General features: G+C 43.8%; 1 protein-coding gene across 1 annotated transcript; it reads right to left on the bottom strand.

Moving 5' to 3' along the window:
- Positions 1-15,415: 15,415 nt before the first annotated feature.
- On the bottom strand, positions 15,416-16,753 carry bhlhe23 (basic helix-loop-helix family, member e23). The gene has a single exon (XM_062459638.1). The coding sequence runs from the start codon at positions 16,390-16,392 to the stop codon at positions 15,709-15,711; it is 684 nt and encodes a 227-aa protein (XP_062315622.1). The 5' UTR covers positions 16,393-16,753; the 3' UTR covers positions 15,416-15,708.
- Positions 16,754-18,982: the final 2,229 nt, after the last annotated feature.

The raw sequence follows: 18,982 nt of genomic DNA, 5'->3' as shown, positions 1-18,982 counted from the left end.
ATATTGAAAACATCCTGGGCTGCTTTGTATGGAGATTTGCATACATTGGGTCTGTGCAGGGCAGGCCCATCTGCTGAGTGCATTGTCCCCAAACAACAAAGTGTGTTTAAATATTTCACATCTCCATCTATCAGGACAGAGACAGACACAACGAGAGAGTGAGAGAGAGAGAGAGAGAGAGAGAGAGAGAGAGAGAGAGAGAGAGAGAGAGAGAGAGAGAAAGAGAGAGAGAGAGAGAGAGAGAGAGAGAGGGGGGGGGGGGGGGAACACCAAAAAGAAAGAGTTGATTGGCACAGCTTTGAATTTGAACAGATCCCAAATGTGCCTCAGTCCCTTAGTAAATAACACCATAGCCAGCCAGGTTTCTGCACAGCGAGGAGAATCTAAATATCGTTTTTCAGAATTTTACATGAAAACACAGAGGTAAAATAGCAAAGCATTCATGCTATGTTGTAATGCATCCTGCATTGCTCGTTAGCATTGTGACGCAAGCTGTGCCAATCCTACATTCTCCTGACATAGAATTTGTGGATTATTTATTGTTTGTTTTAAGATCGGAGGATGAATAATCATATAAATGGCTACCTTGCATTGCAGTGAACATCTTCAGTAAGGAACTTCTAGAGGGCAATCTTAGATTAATTTTATTTGTTTATCTTCATAGAAAATTTGTCGATTTGTCTGTTTTATTAGACTGTAGATCTTAACAGAAGTTCAGATGGAGTAATGATCTGTTGAAGCTGCAGTGCAGATATGCTGCTGCAGTGTCTCACCAAGGACCCTCAGCACAGTCCACCAGGAAGTTAGCATCCCCACGGCCCAAGCCCTCTTTATTGTATTAATGCCATAATTCTGGCTCCAACAGACATTTAAAGGCACAGTAAAATTAGATAATTACTGTAATATATGTGTACTCATCCCCCTTCTCTAGGTCGGAAACATAAAACTTAATCATGAACAAGTGAACGAGATAGAGTGGGGGTTGAGACAAAGAGAGATAGAAGAAGAAAAAGAGTGAAGGAGAGGGGAAGAAATGTGAAAGCAGTTTATTTAATGAGACAGAGGACAATAGATAGGTGACAAGAAGTTTGCAAGTGAGTCCAGCGTTTAACCCTGGCTTTGCCCTGCTCAGTCGTATGTTCACATAGCGCCCCATTCCACAGTGGGGCTACGGCATTAGCTCCTGCTGAGAGCAACAGAACAAGATTTGCTGAGAAGTAGAGAGACCAAGGGACAGGTGTCCATTCTGAGACGGAATGTGCGTGTTGAACTAATAATCCAACCCCCCCACACACACCTCCGTGCTCACCGTTGAGGGGATGGGGGGTGAGAGGTAGGTGTGACGACAGGGAGGGTTGTGTGTAGGCCGGACAGCCTGAAGCCTGGTGAAGCCTTTCACGTTCTCTCACTTGACACAATGACAGGCAGACACACACATACAACGCACACAAACACATGAACATACACACATACACACACACACACTAACACCACTGTGGAAAAAACTGCCAAGATGGACGTGAGGGAAGTGTTGTCTGCACGGGGGAGGATTTTGGAATTCAGAGCCTGGTCAATCTGTTTGTACCACTGCCACGTCCAAGACTGATATTTTCCTTTTATTTCATTATTTGTTTTTTTGGTCTCTTAGTATCCTACTGAAGTTTAAGATTTGTGTATGCATTTTTAATACATTCCATTCCATTTTTCAGAAACGAAGTATCTTTACCTATGTTTCTTACAGAAACAAAATGTGAATTCAGACACAGTTTGGAGCTACACTCCAGAGTCTCATCATGAGCCAGTTCATTTATTCAAGCACTGTTGTCATAGAAGGTCATGAACAGAGACTCCCTACTGAAACATTATAACAGACACACATTAACCCCCATTTAATCAGGATTACAGGGAATACACAACCATTATTTAACAGACATCATAGGCCAGGACATCAGCATGCTGAGAGGGGAAAGAATATGGGACACACACACACAGACATACACATACACACAAACAAACATACACACACACAAACAAACACACAGACACACACAGACACGCACACAAAGAGTGCTCCAGTAAAACACAAATCCAACACAATCAATCTAATGGTGTGCATTAGTTAAGTGCCAAATGTTGGGCTTTTTACAGCAGGATCACCCATCCCTTGAAAAGATAAATACGGTGCACAGATCACAGTAATTACAGCAATCCCTTTACAGCACCCAGCAGTGGCCTCATCCAGCATCCTCTCAGGGAACTGTCGCCCGGCAGATTAAGTCATTTAGGACAGTTTTAGGGCACTGGGGTGACTGTGGGTAGAAGAAGGGGGGGGAGCAAGGAGAAAAGAAGTTAGAGTTTTTCTCCTTTTATCGGTGTGAGTGCATGTGGGGGGGGGGGGGGGGGGGGGCACAGACATACAATATTAAGTGTGGTCACGCACCCCCACACACGTGAGCATACGCAGACACACATTGATAAGAGCCATCTTAATCTGCCCATTGCTGATGGACACCCTGGTTGTGCAACCGGATGGGAGAATTCCACAGGAGCCAGGTGGCAGACCACTCTGTGTGTAGGTGTGTGTGAGGGTGGGGGTGCTAGGAGAGAGAGCCAGGGAGCAGGAAGAGATTGGAACGGAGGACAGGAGGGATGGAGAGACTGAGATGCTGAATGACACAGAGAAATAGAGGGACACAGACATTCTGTAGGTGTGTGTGAGAGGGGAGTGCAATGAAAGAAGGATGGTGAGGAGAAGACATGAAGAGGCATATGGAATGAAACACAGAGAGAGGTAAAAAGACAGTCCTATTTTGTGAGAGGGAGCACAATGACTGAGGCTTCATCTAGAGTTGCATGCTTGTTTAACGTGTTTTTAATATCACCCTAGGGTGCTCACATATTAGCAGAATGGAATTATTCGGCAAAAACGAAGAGAACATAAAGTCTCCAAACTTTAGCACAGTAAAATCAACACAGTGCTTTGAATATAAGCACATTGTCAAGGATCAACAAGCTACCAATACTCTCTGAATTATCATTGATGGGAGTCCTCTGACTGTCTAATATTTGTATCCTATATCCTCCAGCAGGTGACTGTGGAGTGGTGTGCTGTGGACAGGGTTCAGAGGTCACGGAGGGGACTGAGTAAAGCCTTCAGGCTGCAGGGCGATTGATGTCCACCGGGCGGCCCAGGGCCACTAACTCACACTCTTTCTTTGACCGCTTCTAAAACTCTCATTAGTTTAAGTGTGCCAGAGTTCCCAGCTTGGCCAACCTTCCCAATACCCACTGTCACAACACAACTCCTCCTCACAGGGTTGTGTACACAAGCACACACACATACATGCACTTATGGCCACACACATACATACACCCCCCCCCCCCACACACACACACACGCACACACACACACACACACACATTAGACACATACGGGACATCATTCAATTTGCAGAAACACATACATACGCACACATATGAACACACACACGCACACACACTCATGTATGCATTCAGCTTATCTAGCAGGACTGAATGAGGTCTGAAATATGAGCGGTAAACATTTGTATGGACAGATGTGGATTAATGTTCATCTTTTCTTCGAGCCAGAGATTAAACCTGATTTACTGGCTAACAGGTTTTAGGTTTTTACCATTTTGATTACAGAGAGATGGAGGGGGATGGAGAGACGGAAAGTGGAGGGAGAGACAGGCAGAGAGAACTAGAGAAAGAAATAGAAAAAAGAATAGAAAGATAAACTCGAAGAGAATGAGGGTTCGAAAAATGGCAGAGGAGAAAGACAGAGGGAGAGACGGAGTGTGAGAGAGAAAGCAAGAGAGAGATAGAGCGACTAAAAGAGCGAGAGATACTTCACATTGTGTCCCGGAAGAGAGGAGGTGAGGGATATCAGGATGGAGTCAACACTGGAGTGTCTGAGCCTTGCTGTCTGGAAGAGGGGGACTAGAAGAAGGGGTAGTGGTGTGTGTGTGCATGCTTGCGTGTGGGTGTGTGGGTGTCTTTGGGTGGGTTGGTGGGTGGTTGGGAATGGATTGGCTTAGCCTGCTATCTATAATAAACGGGTAATGTAAGTCAGAGAAAAAATGAATACGGTCACCATCTGCTCACTCTATGTCTGTGTTCTGTGTGTGCGTGTGTGTGTAGCCTGTGACACAGACAATGTGATAATGGGACAGGGCACGCTAAAGAGAGAGGGACAGAGAGAGGAGGACAAGTTGACAGAAAGCAGAGAGAAAATGAGTGAAAATGAGAGAACTAGATGTGCAAAGGCAAAGCTCACAGAGCAAAGTGAACAGAGCAAAATCTGAGATATTTAATCAGGCAACACATCATATGTGTTTAGTTGTCTTGGCGACACAGATACAGGTGAGCACAAATAGGACACAGAGTCATGAATCTTGTCTCAAAGTGTCTTGCCAAAACCCAGGATGCCAGCCACATAGCCTGTGGCACGCACACATTCACACACACGCATGCACACACACACATCGACACAGACCAATGCACAAACACATACACATTTATACACACAAGCAAGCACAGATTCATGGTCTCTAGAGGTTAAAACAAACAATAAAAATGTCTGTGGCAATAGATGCTATAATGCCTACTTTTACCAATAACAATGATTGATGTAAATATGATGACAATTAGATTTGTGCAGGGCACACTTCTGTGCAGGGCACACTTCTGTGCAGGGCACACTTCTGTGCAGGGCACACTTTCCAACAGTAAGTGTTGGACACTACACCGCAGTGCACCAATAATTACTAGACTACCATTTCACTACAGTAGGACAGCATTTAAAGCTTTAGGGGATTACAAGTGTAGAGAACACAGGGACCTTATCATCTCTGCACACACACCTCCCACAGACACACACAAACACACACACAAGCACCCCCCCACACACACACACACACAGCCCCACCCAGCAGCATCAGATATTGTATATTTAAATATCTATTAACTCCAGAAGGTGGTCATCTTTGTAATGTGTCATCATACTCCTGGTCAGTACAGAGAGAGGGGAAACAGAGAAATGTTGTCATACAACTCTGAGCACTTGGCTGGTAAGTAAATACAGCCTACATCTCTAATCCTGATGTCGCTATGGCTTCTGAATTATGCAAATGAGGAACACACACACACATTTCCATACACGCATGCACACACATGCATACGTACACAAACAAAGCCCACCCACACAAACACAAACACACACACAGACACACACACATCCAGGTTGTGATTAAATTCACCATGGCCCATGATCCGTCTCTAAATCTTTTCAATTTTCATTTTATGCAGCTTTAATATGGATCATGGTTTCTCCCAGAGTGCCCCCATCTCCTAATCTGGAGCAATCTGAGTTGAGCCTGGTGAAGCCAACTGCTGGCTAAACCAGGGCACTGTGCGCACACACACACACACACACACACACACCACACACACAGACACACTCTCACACAAGTTACAGAAAATGCAAGTATGGTACAACAGTACATAATTCAATAATTATCTTGTAACTAGCTCACATTGTATGTCTACAGTCATTGAAACAAATCAACGGCCCCCACCAACAGTGCCAGGTAATCTAGCTGTGCTCAATCATTTTGGAAAGAGGACACGCAAGCTCATCTCAAGAACAGACAGGTCTATAACCTTGTGCACGCTATGGCCTCCAATTTGCCCTAAGAACACATCTATCAAACATGCGGTAGTGTTCCCCAGCACTGGTGTCCAGGGTCAGCTGCTGCAACCTAGCAGAGGCACACATGAAGACATCAGAACCAGGCCATGTCAATGAGGACATGTACACTACTGCATGCACTTGGAATGGTGAGGGTTGTTGGAGGGGATACGTGTGTGTGTGTGTGTGGGGGGGGGGGGGGGCGGGGTTGTCTAAAAGAATGGGATATCATGTCTGTTCAGGACTCACACACAAAGACACACTTGTGAATGCAGATGACAACAATAGTGAGAGTGAGTCACGGGGGAGGAGGTGTTGGATGGTTTGATAGGATAAAGAGGATTAGATCATTAAGGGGTCGGCTGAAGGAAACATTCAGGAGTACTGCATGTCTAAGCCCCTGCTACATCTACAGCCATGTCAATGAGCCTCTCAGATCAGCCTAACACCTAGTCCCTCTTATTCTTACACATGGTGGAGTCAGGGACCGAGTGTGTGACAGACATGGCAGGTGTGTGTATATACATGGTAGTCAGATGGCTGAGCGGTTAGGGAATCGGGCTAGTAATCCAAAGGTCGCTGGTTCGATTACCGGCTGTGCCAAATGACGTTGTGTCCTTGGGCAAGGCACTTCACCCTACCTGCCTCGGGGAAATGTCCCTGTACTTACTGTAAGTCGCTCTGGATAAGAGCGTCTGCTAAATGACAGCAAAAATATATATATATGTGTCTGTGTGTGCAGTGTGTAGTTGCATTATTTACAGGATTAGGTCTTAGGTTAACATGCTGCTGGGTCACTAGGAGGGTATAATCCACATCATCGCCACCCCCTGCTTTGTTAATCCTCACAGTGGCAGGCTCAACTATGACACAAGAGGGGTCAGTTGCCATTTCACCAACACACACTGACAGACACCCTCACAGCCATGGGCAAACCCCCCTGTCTGTCGGCCTGTCTGTCGTCTTCAGGCTTCCGGACTCCTGCCAGGGTTTCACGGCCTTTTCCTTTCTCTTCTTGAGGCTTTTTCATCCCTACTTGCTCTCACCCATCCGTTTATGTGTAATCTGTCTCTCCATCCATCAAGGAACATTACTGCAACTAATCCATGTCTTTGTTCGCTCTGCCACCCCCCATTAAAAAGTTGAAGACAAGAATCCCTTTCTCTCTGCCCCTCTCCACTCTAATCCACAGAATTAGGGTCACCAGCCCTCCTCCTCTCTCTACATGCTACCCCAACTCTTGTAATCCCATGGTGTGCATGTGACACGGCACCCCCCTCCCCACCTGCATCCCTATAAAACAACACCACACATCCTACTTCAAGCCTCAAAACCCCTAAAACATACTGTACTCTACCCCATCCACACCCTCTCATCCAAATGAACTGCCACGGTTCTTCCAAAATTCCTAACAATATATTGTCCATGGCTTCCTCCCCACACCAACATATCAATGCATCCCATCTAATCTGCCCCCCACCCCCCCCACCCCCACCCCCCTGAGATCCCCATCTCACACTCCTGTCAGCCAGCAGACTACCACTGCTTTACCTCTGCAAACATGATTAAATCTCACAATCCAGTGAGCACCATGTTAAATCCTCTTAACCTAGACATAATACATATCTGCCACACACAAGAAGCTCAATCAGAACAATCTAGCCGCTCAAGACCAGCCCCTCCTGCATAGCTCATCCCATTGTCATGATTAAAATAAAAATGGAGTTGGGAAATGTTCATAATACAAGGAAGATCAGCCTTGTATATTGTGAACATGATGTGACTGCTTGTGTGTGTGTGTATGTCATGTAATTCCCTGATAGGGATCATAAAATATTGTTTTGTTCCATTGTTTGCAATATCAATAGAAAGATGCATGTGGCGGATTGGCTTCCTGTTTGCCTTTGACCAAATAAATCTTTCCATCACCATATAAACATTTGTTTATGTGTAGGGCTGTTTATTTTCCAGGTACATGTGATGGCATCTGAACCCGAACACAAACTTTAACAAACCATTCCCACAAATCCCTGTATTCAGATTTCCAAACAATGTATGTGTGTGTATGCAGGTTCAGTCTTACGGTAAGAGCCACACTCCATATTACTGCTGCTTCACTGGACTTCCTGGGATAATCCTTAACACAACAGAGGGAACGGCAGGTGACCTGGACAAAGCAACATCCAGTATGGAACTCCATTTACACACAGACACACAAACATACTCACAAACACACCCATACAGACCTTCACTCCAACACTCTCCTGCATGCACACATATGCACACCTTCATTCATGAACAGTCTCATCCAATTACTGCTTCCTGCTTTGTTTCCTTCTCATTCCGCTCAAATGTTCCCTCTCTCACTTTTCTCCCTCCCTTTCCTCGGTCACGCTTCCCTCCTTCTCTCACACCCACGACACAGACCCTCTGCCTGGATCCGTCTGAGTTGATAGGAAAGTGTCATTTAGCCAGCATCCCACCACCAAAGTCATTTACTTCATTAACAGACCTCTTCTGTAATTATAACTGAAACTCACACCCACACACAAACACACATTTCTGTTTGAATAGACTGGTCCTGTAAAGAGAGACTGATGGGCAGCTGTCTCCTGTCCTCAGTCTGTTCAGATCAACCTTGAAGGCCTGAGGAGGGGAGGTTCAGGAGATAAGAACTGGGAGATAATATAGTGCCCTGTTGATTTATAACACATCATTTATCTATGATTAGTCCATTTGAATTATGGTCATCAATAATTGTCATCACGGTCGAAAAACATGCACTCCCAAGTTTTTTGTTTGAGATATTTGGATTCTACTACATAGGTTTCAGGACTTTTTCACGATAGCGGTCAAAACACACAGATGTCTGTACGCTGATATAAACCCTCACAATCAAAACAAAAGGTGTTTTTCTGTTGTTTCATTCGCGAACAAAACAATCAGGAAACAATAACGGTGTTACAGGATCGTGCATTCCTGTGTTATTATCCTCTTATTTGCATTTTATGAACAATGTACTTGTGCCATGGCTTATCCAGACACAGCATCAGCGCCTGTACAAGGCATTAACTCTAGCAGTCACTAAGCCAACTCCCTGGTCAGAGCTACCTCTGTGTTCAAGAAGAGAAACAACACCTTCATCTGTCTATATGTCTCCCACTCCATCTCAATCATCGCCAGGAACTAGTTAAAATATTCCTGTTCCGTATGTCTCTCCCTCTCTCTCTCTCTCTCTCTCTCTCTCTCTCTCTCTCTCTCTCTCTCTCTCTCTCTCTCTCTCTCTCTCTCTCTCTCTCTCTCTCTCTCTCTCTCTCTCTCTCTTTCTCTCTCTCTATTTGCCATGACCAGGGCCACCATCCTGCATGCTATCTTAATATTCTTGAGAAACCTTTCACAGGAAAAAAAATAAAATAAATCCATTTTCCATATTAGAATATTTCAAAGGACTTATCCCCTCCACAAACCAGGGTAAATCGCCTCTCACTCCTGCTAATCCTTCAAAGACTGGATGATATTACCTGATACTCAGCTGGACAGTGTGACTGCTATCAACAAGTCACAGCAAAATAATGTAAGTAGGTCCCCACTGAGATGATTAGAGTGAGTCTCCTGCTCCTCCTCTTCTCTTGACATACTCTCCCCCTCTCCCCTCCTCCGCGTTCCTCCCATTCAGAGTCGATTATGATCCATTCATTCCAGTTCTTAGGATTAGGAAGCATTTATTTCATCTCTCTATCCTACAACTCGTCCAACAAAGCCTTTATAAACTTGGTGTGTGGAAAGAGGAAAAGGGACAACAGGAGAGGAGGCGTAAGGACACAACAACAGCTCAGAACACAGCCTCTCCATTGTGGGCACACTTAAGAGAATGAGTTTTAGGACTAGCAGTGATTCATACAATACATATTTAAATGATATTTGGACAGATTATTGACTTGCAAACAGAATATTTAGCCAACTCTTCAGATACTGAAAGACGTGTCCCCCAACTAACAATTACTTTCCTAAACATCCTGCTTCCTGGTAATTGGTCCTAAAGACAAGAAGAGAATCCTTGAGATTTAGCTTTACAAAGCCCCTCAAGTCCATCACTTTCCTTGGTTGTAGATATTGAATGGCAGAATCCAGGGCTAAGCAGATGACCTCAATGGAATGAAGAGGCTGTGTGACCCTTCAGAAACTCAACGCAGTGGGAGAGCCTCGGATTCTGAAGAGGACGTTTACTAGTGGCTGAACAGTACCAGTTCATCTCTTCTTTCATGCCTGCTTTTACTGTTAAGAGGATGAGCCTCAAAGCTCTCTGTGACCTCAGCATCCAGTTTTAAGAAAAACAAAAGGAAAGTATCTGCCAAAACAATGGACAACATTGAAAGAGAATGGAAAAATGTGATGTGGCCCATCATTTATAATATACACATCTGAATTGTATTTGCTTGGATTCCTGATATTTAATCCATGTTTCATTGTTTGGGTTTCACATCTACTTATTGCTTTATCCTCACTTAACAGTGCAGCACAAAACTTGAATGTAAATGTTTGTCTGTGTGTGTGTGTGTGTGTGTGTATGCATTCAGTATATGAGAGTGTGTGTGTCTATGTGTGTGTGCTTTCTTGTGTGTGTGTGTGAGTCTGGAGCAACTGGAGCATTGAAATGACATGAAGAGTTATTTGGGTCGTAATGAAGCTGCTTAATGAAATCAGTGCCCTTGAAAGTTCTTCATCAATTTCAACCCCCTCTCTCGCTCGCTTGCTTTACCATTCCAGCCTGTCAGCTAATCCACGTGCTCGCCGCAATATTAATTAAACACAGCGTTTCCTGAAGTACTTAAGTGAAGCGCTATCATTGATAATGAGCAGGTTTAAAGGAGTCACATCCTTCCAAAATTACTTTTTAAACCGGCCTTATTAAGCAGAAAATGAGACCCAAATCAGCCTACAAGCTCCTCATTAAAAGCCACTGATCCTTGGCCACGTGCATGTTCCAATGGTTTTAATTAGACGAGCAAGAGACGATCTGCGACAGGAAACACCATTAATCTTGTCTTTCATTCAGAGAGTATTGCAGCCCTGGTCCCATTCCCTAGCAGGACCCAGTGGACTCTGACGCCACCATTCCCCTGGCCCTGCTGGGAGGACTCGACCCAGAGGGGAACCTCCTGGACCCGCCTGAACCTGAGAGCACCTTAGAAACAGGTTCAGGCTGATGAAGTAGTCACCAAATAAACTCAAAGAATGATGAGACAAATGTTACTGCAGAGAATTAAACAACAACAAGATTGGGAATGTGGGTTAAAGTCAACAGATACACTATACTACGCAGACACACACACAAATGAAGAGAATGAAATGCATCTTCATCTCCTCGCATGTGTTTATGTGTTAGAGTGGAGGATCTGGCGGCTCTGCCTGTCACTGGCTCTACGCATGGAGGATTATGGATGGCCAATTACATGGCTTTTGTCATTAATTAATGAGGATAACGAGCTCCCCCTGCTCCCCACAAACTATAGCCCTCCTCAGCTGGTACCAGGCAGGCAAAGGGGTGCAGGCCCCAGTGTGTGTGCGCGTGTGTGTAGTGTGTGTAGTGTGTTTGTGTAGTGTGTGTGTGTGTGTGTGTGTGTGTGTGTGTAGTGTCTGTCTCTGGCCCCCTTTCTCTTTTCCCCCTCAAAGTTCCCCACCAGTCCTGAATCTGAGGGACCATTACAGAGATTAGGCTGTGCCAAGGTAACGGATGCCCCCGTTTGTCAGCTCACATCCTCTGTCAAGACCACGAGCCACGAGGGAGGGAGGGAAGGAGAAGGGACAGTACATGATAGACATTTAGATGTACAATTAAAAGTGGTAGGAGGGACAGGAGGAGGTTATCCAAGGTTACCAGGCACAACAATCTGTATTGCTGGTACAACCCGTATTTTCAACATTGATTTGATCCATCACAGGCATCAACACAAGGCATGTTGCCCAACACAGGCACCTCTGAAAGAGGGTCTAATTCAACCTCCTCCACACAGCATCATCTTCAACACTGCCCCAGACTGTGAGGGATTGCTCCCCCGTGATTCCATCCAGTGTTTCCTACGGCTGTTGCCTCTGTCCTCCCCTCCCTCCCAGCAGGCCCGGGGAGTCTGGCTTTACCACGCCTGGTGTCAGGTGCCTTGTGGCGATAGGAAAAACGCTTTGCCTGGCTGCCATGTTTGGAAGGTTTGCGGCCATATGAGCACACAACCCCCATACCCCATTCACTCACACAGGCTCACACACGCCACACACACACACACACAATCACACACACTCATACACACAGACACACACTGTTCCCTGTCTGTTGTCTGATTAACAATTGGAGGATCCAAGCTCATCCCACTGCACTCGCAGCAACGTCGCCCCAAATCACATGGCTCCTCGGAACCAACTGACTCACCCACTCATCGCTTCCGACAAGGCGGGGCTGGGAGGGACGACAGTCTGTGATGTCATAGAGGAAGGAAACACTGGGGGGTCTTTTCCAGTGGCACCGCGGGCAGAATAACAGAGGCATCAGCGCTTCTCTCCGTCTCTGAAACACATCAACCAGCCCCCTGACACACACACATACATACAAAGACACACAATGAGCACACTCATAGATACAATCCCCCCCCCCCCACACACACACAGATACATTAAGATGTCTGGCCCTATTGTTTATCCAACCCCTTCCCCCTCTTCAACCTGCCCAAACACCCAGTCTGCAGTGTCACTTGGGATCTGAAGGCATATTTTGCCTCCCTGAGCAGATTTGAAAAAATAAAATCTCCACAGAACCTTCCTTATTCAGAAGCACCACTACCCCCCACCCCATCCACATTTGTTGCCTTCACCCCCGGCAGTACTGTGTGTTTGGACGCCTAGGCCTCCAGTGTGTGTTTGTGAAAGCGAGTGTGTATTTGTCCTCTATGTATACAAATCTGAACCACAATGTGCATCAGCCACGTAGGCCACCCTCTATGAGAGTTTAATTAAAGAAAACAGGGCTGTCAGAAGCATTAGGGAGAGGTAGGCACTTAAGGGCATATGGTTTTAGTACTACACCATCGGGTTGGAGAAAAGCACAAAAACATACCTCAGAGCTCCAAGCATTGCTAATGAAATCACTCCTATCTGATGCTGCAGAGAGAAACCACAAATGTTTACAGACAGCAGAGCCTGCTGCTTTTCTCTACGAGTGTAGTGTGTGAGTCTACATGCCATTGCTATGAATATTACGTGTGTTATGGTATGGATTCAGAACGTGTGACTGTGAGTGTGAACTGCCGAGAATACTTGATTTATAATTGAATAACCTGCAGTGAGGTATACCGTAAGCCTATTTACAAGAACTACAGACATTTGTAATATTAAGACATTTGTTCACAGTACATTCTTCATAAAATGTCATCTTGAACTGAATAAACGAAAGCCAGTAATAACAGTAAGTGTTTTATCCATAACATAAACAGACATAATTCTTATCTCCGTAAAACTGAACATAGGCCAAAAACTTCATTCATAAATGGAACATGTTTAAGTGAAAATATTTCTGAGTTAAAAGGTCAATAGAGATGTTTCTGAAAAGAAAGATCCCAGTGAATCAAGTAACCTACGGCGAAATAGGATACAATGTGGCTTACTTGTTGACGGCCATTAAGATAATATATTTTAACATGAATGCACACTTTTCTGCCCTTACAATCGTATAGGGAAACTGACCAGTCACGAGCCCGTGCAAAAAGACAACGTCTCATCTCAGCCAATTAGTCCGAGCGGAAAGTGAGTGAACGCAGGGCCCATGGCCTCTCAACAGCGACAGCCTTTGTCACAACGAATCCCCAGTACTCCGACTGTCACATGAGGCTACTGAGGAGTCATATGTCATCAGAAAGCCAATTTGAGATGCCATGAGTGGCGGCCTGTAACGGTTGTGATATTCAGCTAAACTGTTAAAGAGTGATTGCGTGGTAACCCCATGTAGACTGATTTTATGACAATTTGACAGAGGAGCAGAATAGTCAGACACTCCCATTTCCATTCCCAGGTGACATATGGAACAACAGCCGTACACCTGTGTATGAGTAGGCCTATTAGGCTAATTGGCCCTATATCCTATAGCTACTAGCTGTTTCCATAACGTTCTATCCCTGAAAAACAGCCTACAAAAGAAGCTTATTCGACAGTTACAGAGCAAACAACACATTAAGTTATAGACTGATATTTAGGTCTCGTAGGCCTATTAGCCTACTGATGACCGTCATATCGGCAAAAACGTAGGCTAATAAGAATAAAAAATTGTAAATTTGTAAATATATATATATATATGTATTTAGTCTACCGAAAAACATCGTTCATAGTTTCTTTCAAGTGGGCAGGCAAGAACTGTAGTCTATCCATAATTGTAGTCTCCTATAGCCTAGCGTGCCATTGCCCGTCTTTCGAATCAAAATTGCCACTCTAAAGTTCATTGCTTAAAGAGAAGAAGGAGACAGGAGTTGAAATCGTGTTAATAACTGGCCTTGGTATGGGTCCAACGAGACTTCGCAATCACCCAAATACCGGGAGACAGGTCCTAGGCGCCCGGGGCGCCTTTTGCGCCCTTCCCCTCAGCGCCAACGACCCCACCGAACGCCAACGGGCCCCACCAGCCAGACAAGGCTCGTTTAATAGATATAGATGTGGGCCTATCTCTTCATGTCAAAGGTTGATCACAAGAAGAAATAGAGCGGAGCACTGAAGAAGTTTCGAACTCATTCTAAGTCATTTCTTCCATAACTTTAGGAATATTCGGGGTTTTGTTATCCATGTAAACAAGCACATATGCTTTCTGCTTTATTATTTCAGTTGTAGGCCTATTAATCAATTTCTAATTGTATATAACCTATGTCAAATTGTAATCGTTGCTTCCTAGTATCATTAAATAAATCGGGCAACAGTATATGATTTCTTAAACTAAAAATGCTTCACTTTTACGTGATCTGCAAAATATAGAATGTCAATATCTTATTAAATGGCTTAAGCCTAATTTGGTAAACAAAATAGGCCTATTGATGTCAATCCCGTAGGCCTGCGAAAACATGTTGGCAGTTGTAATGAGATTAGTTGGTTTTGTCTATTGGTTTTGTTATGTCTGCTTTTCTTTATTGTGAAAAACCAACGTCCAGTTATAGACTAAATGAATTAGAAAATAAGTCTTCTCCAAGCATAGATATATGTTTTAATTATAAAGACATATAAACAATATGAAATTCGTGTTGCAACACAACCAAATGCTCCATCTTTATACAGGCTGATATTATGTAACCGATACCATAATAGACGTAGCCTACTTAAAGCATGTCATTTTCCACAGTAGTACAATAGGCTACAATCATGTGAATTGTGCAATAACAACAACCAAAATTAAAAATAAAACAAAATCCTTAACTTTGCAAAAATATAAAGTACGTCACACGTGTCTTTCCCCACATTTTATCTGTAAGATAAAATAAAAATCTTGAAGGGGTGGCGGGGGGGGGGGGGGTCATAATCGACAATGCTGCAAAACAAACAAACTTTTAGTTGCTGTCACATCCTTGTCAACTCTTCAGTTAGTTTCTGTTTTGCTGTACCATGTTGCATAGTTAACAAGAAAATGAAATGATTAACATTCTAAACCTTAATCACAGGAGTCTGGACAATAATTCAAATATGTCAGTTACAGTAGCCCAACAGCTGGTTTATTTTAGGGTTGAAGAGAAACACAACAGGTTAAACGGCGATTTGTCATAAATTATCCTAAGCTTTAGTAAACACTGGTTTTATTTTCCATATAAGCTATTTGTTAAATCTGGATGAAACATTGCAGTAATTATTTAAACATAGTTTAGGATTACGCATAGGACAAGGTCCCCAAGCCCTCTCGGTGTTTTTAAAAAGTAGCCTATAGAGAGGGTGAGAGGCCAACATGGATGCAGAAGGTAAAGTTCAGAAACAGAAAAATTAAATCAAGGCTTGTCGTTGCAGTGTTTGAAAAGACTCGAAGGTGTTCCAGAGTATGTGGTGCACTTCTCGGCGCAGGTGGCAAGTGTCGAGCCTGAGAACGGGTAAACGGCCGCCTGTCCAAAGGGTGCCAGCGCAGTGGGGATTGGCGAGGTTATGGTCTGTCCCTGGTTCAAATACGCCACCAGCCGCCTCATTTCCTCCAGGGCTTGAGCCTGCATGAGAATATAGTTCTTGGCTAGGAGGAGAGTGGCGATTTTGGAGAGTTTTCTCACCGATGGGCTGTGAGCATACGGGATAACAGAGCGCAGGCCGTCTAGCGCGTCGTTGAGGTCGTGCATTCTTCTCCTCTCCCGAGCGTTGATACTAAGACGCAAAGACCGCTGCTCTTTGGGTTTCTTGGCAAGTGGACCCCCGTGCTTGTCATCGTCGAACCCCGAGCCCCTCTTCCGGGACTCTAGAGTGTCAAAACTGTCGTCGTCTTCACTTGTCTGCTCCCCGCCGCTTTCATTCGATTTGGTGGTCTGACCCGAGAGGAAATCGGCGGCGGGTGTGAGGGGATAGCGCCCAGGAGCTCCAGGACCATGGCCAGCACCAAACCCGAAGGCTGACTGGCCATAGCGCTGAGTTAGGTCCAATAGTGTGTCATTGCTGATAGACTTCAGCAGGTTCTCTTCCCCAGCATTCATATTTCTACTTAACAACTAAACACTTTGAAATGGGAATTTAATGCAGGTATGAATCTATCCGTTTGTCTTTCCCTCTTTGCGGAGAAAAGTAGCCTACTCACAAGTTCTTCGAGTCCTGCTTTTCAAAGCGCTTTCACTTTCAACGCACTCTTTCTTCAACTCACTGCGGCTCTTTTTCAAATAAGAGTCATGAGTCTGACAGAGTTGACCACTTGTACCCCCTCTGTACTCTTGTAAACGATTCCCCTCCGCGTAACGTTTAAGAGCACTTCTGTAATTGTGTAGAGCTAAGCGACGCGAAAACGCGTAGACGAGACTAGAACGCTTGTCTTCTTGTTGTTTCCTCGCATGCGTCTTGCCCTCGCCCTGGGCAGATTGTGACTCGCGCTCTCTTTCACTCGCGCGTTAGTAGTAGCGCGAGGCCCGTCGGGATTATCTCTCTGTCCAATCAGGGGGGCGTTTTAATCACTCGGTTAGTACACCGGCATGGCCCTAATTTCAATCATGATAACTGCAACCAAAAAGCCAAATGTCCATATTTTCGCTGAGCATACTACTGAATACAGACTTGAAGGTTTGCGTCTGTGCCACTCTTGTGAAAATATATAAGCTTTTTGTGAGAGCGGTTAAAGTATATTTATACTGTAGCATACGAATAGACGTATAGGTAAGACTGCCCTTTTAGATGTTCCTCTGAAACAAAAATTGTAAGTAGGCTTACTGTCTCTCACTAAAATCCCAGTCTCGTCAATTCGCAGATCTTATAGGCTTCAAATTGCTATATTCTTCTGTCTACTGTAACCGTCATCTCTTGCGTTCATTTGTCCCAGGAGGAGATCCTCTCAGATAGGCAAAGACCTATATGGTTTTTATGTAGCCTACAACACGTGCAAACAGCTCTAATATATTTATACAGAAAAGGATATGATATATCCTTATAGCTCTAACACATGTCAATATATATAGATTAGTAACAAAAAAGCCAAACACTCTAAAGGCATGTAGAAGAACTTTTGATAAAAATCTGCAAACTTGCCATGCAAATAGTGATATTATTTAACCACTTCAGCACCAGGAACAGCACTGTGTTTAGAAAGTGTGATGTGAGATAGAGAGGGAGAGAAAGGGAGAGAGAGAGACGGGTGATAATACAGTTTTTCTCAATTGCTAAAACACTAAAACCCATTGGCTGAACAAAGTTCTCAGTTGCCTGAACTCATGTAGCTAATTGTGCAGTCTGTTGTCAATACCTAAACCATTTCACATGGTAAAACACAATTTGCAGATCTCACATAGACTTTTCAGAAAAACTCTAAACATATTAATTATATCTAAACATATTCTCATTCTCAAAACACATTATGCACTGTAATGCACATGTCATCCATACTGGTAAACATAAATGGCAACAATCAAATACAAATAGAGAAAACATGTCATTGACAAAACACAACCACTCAAAATTGATTTCACTTGTTTCAAATGATGTGACACAACCAATATAAGCCAGTTCAGAGAGCAAACAGGTTGTTTAAGGTGGGAAAATATTGCTTGTGATGTCGACGAAGTGCTCTGGCCTGACCCAGCCCAAAGACAAGAAGAAGCACATTGATCACATGTTTACTCCTTTGATTTTTGTCCCTTTTACTGTAGTATTGTATACTGTAGTACAGTGCATTGTAGGCTGTATACTGTACAATGAACAAATTGTATGGCCCTGAACATTGTGCTTTCCATTTGTTACAGTAACAGTACTGACTGCTCAATAGATTTTGACTGGTTGCAGGTTCATATCAACAAAGAACAAGAGTGAGTTGTGAGTAGTGAGATGCATGGTACACTACTGTATAGGGGTACAAGGAGGAGAAAGAACAAAAAAATTGCAAAGAGGAGAGCAGAGTAGTAATTTCTGATACATTTTGAGCTACTATGATAGAACATGTTGTCGTTCATCAAAAGACAATGACGGATAAATATGAAATTTGTTTTGAGATTACGTAAAAATGTAATTTGCATTTTTTTGTGTATTGTTTACTGACTGCTTGATAGTGTATATCATTTTGATCACTTTGTTTATGATTTGAGAGCAGTGTTTCATTTTGAGCACAGGTAAATCTGTTTTGAGGCGAAAGTTTGATTTTGAGCACAGGTAAAACTGTTTTGAGGCGAAAGTTTCATTTTGCAAGAGGATTCAGAGGTTTTGTAAATAGTGCTTGAAGATGAGGTTTTGTGTTTACAGTTTTGAGAAAATGGGTGACTGTTTCAAGAAATGTTTTTTAGCAATTGTGAAAAACTGTAAGTGCGTTGCCTGGAAGGACCCCAGAACTAGGGTTTAGCGAAAGAACCGGGGCTCAAGGCACGGTTCACCACGCACATTAGCAGTTTCAGTACCAAATTCTCAGAGGTTAACAGTCCCAGATTGAGCACACACTCAGCCTGAACTAGTTAGATGGGGTTTTATAAATGGTTTCACCATTTCTTACCTCATAAATTAGGCCTATTTAATTAGTTCATTAAATCTACTATCTACAGCCTACCGACTTCACCACCATCTGCATAGGTTAACTCACATACAACATATATTTGGAGT

This window comes from Osmerus eperlanus, chromosome 4 (assembly GCF_963692335.1).
Source record: "Osmerus eperlanus chromosome 4, fOsmEpe2.1, whole genome shotgun sequence".
Lineage (NCBI taxonomy): Eukaryota > Metazoa > Chordata > Actinopteri > Osmeriformes > Osmeridae > Osmerus > Osmerus eperlanus.
This window is presented reverse-complemented; position numbering and strand designations above follow the sequence as displayed.

Excerpts from the sequence above, each read along its gene's own strand:
- bhlhe23 (XM_062459638.1), bottom strand. The coding sequence starts at position 16,392 with ATGAATGCTGGGGAAGAGAACCTGCTGAAGTCTATCAGCAATGACACA.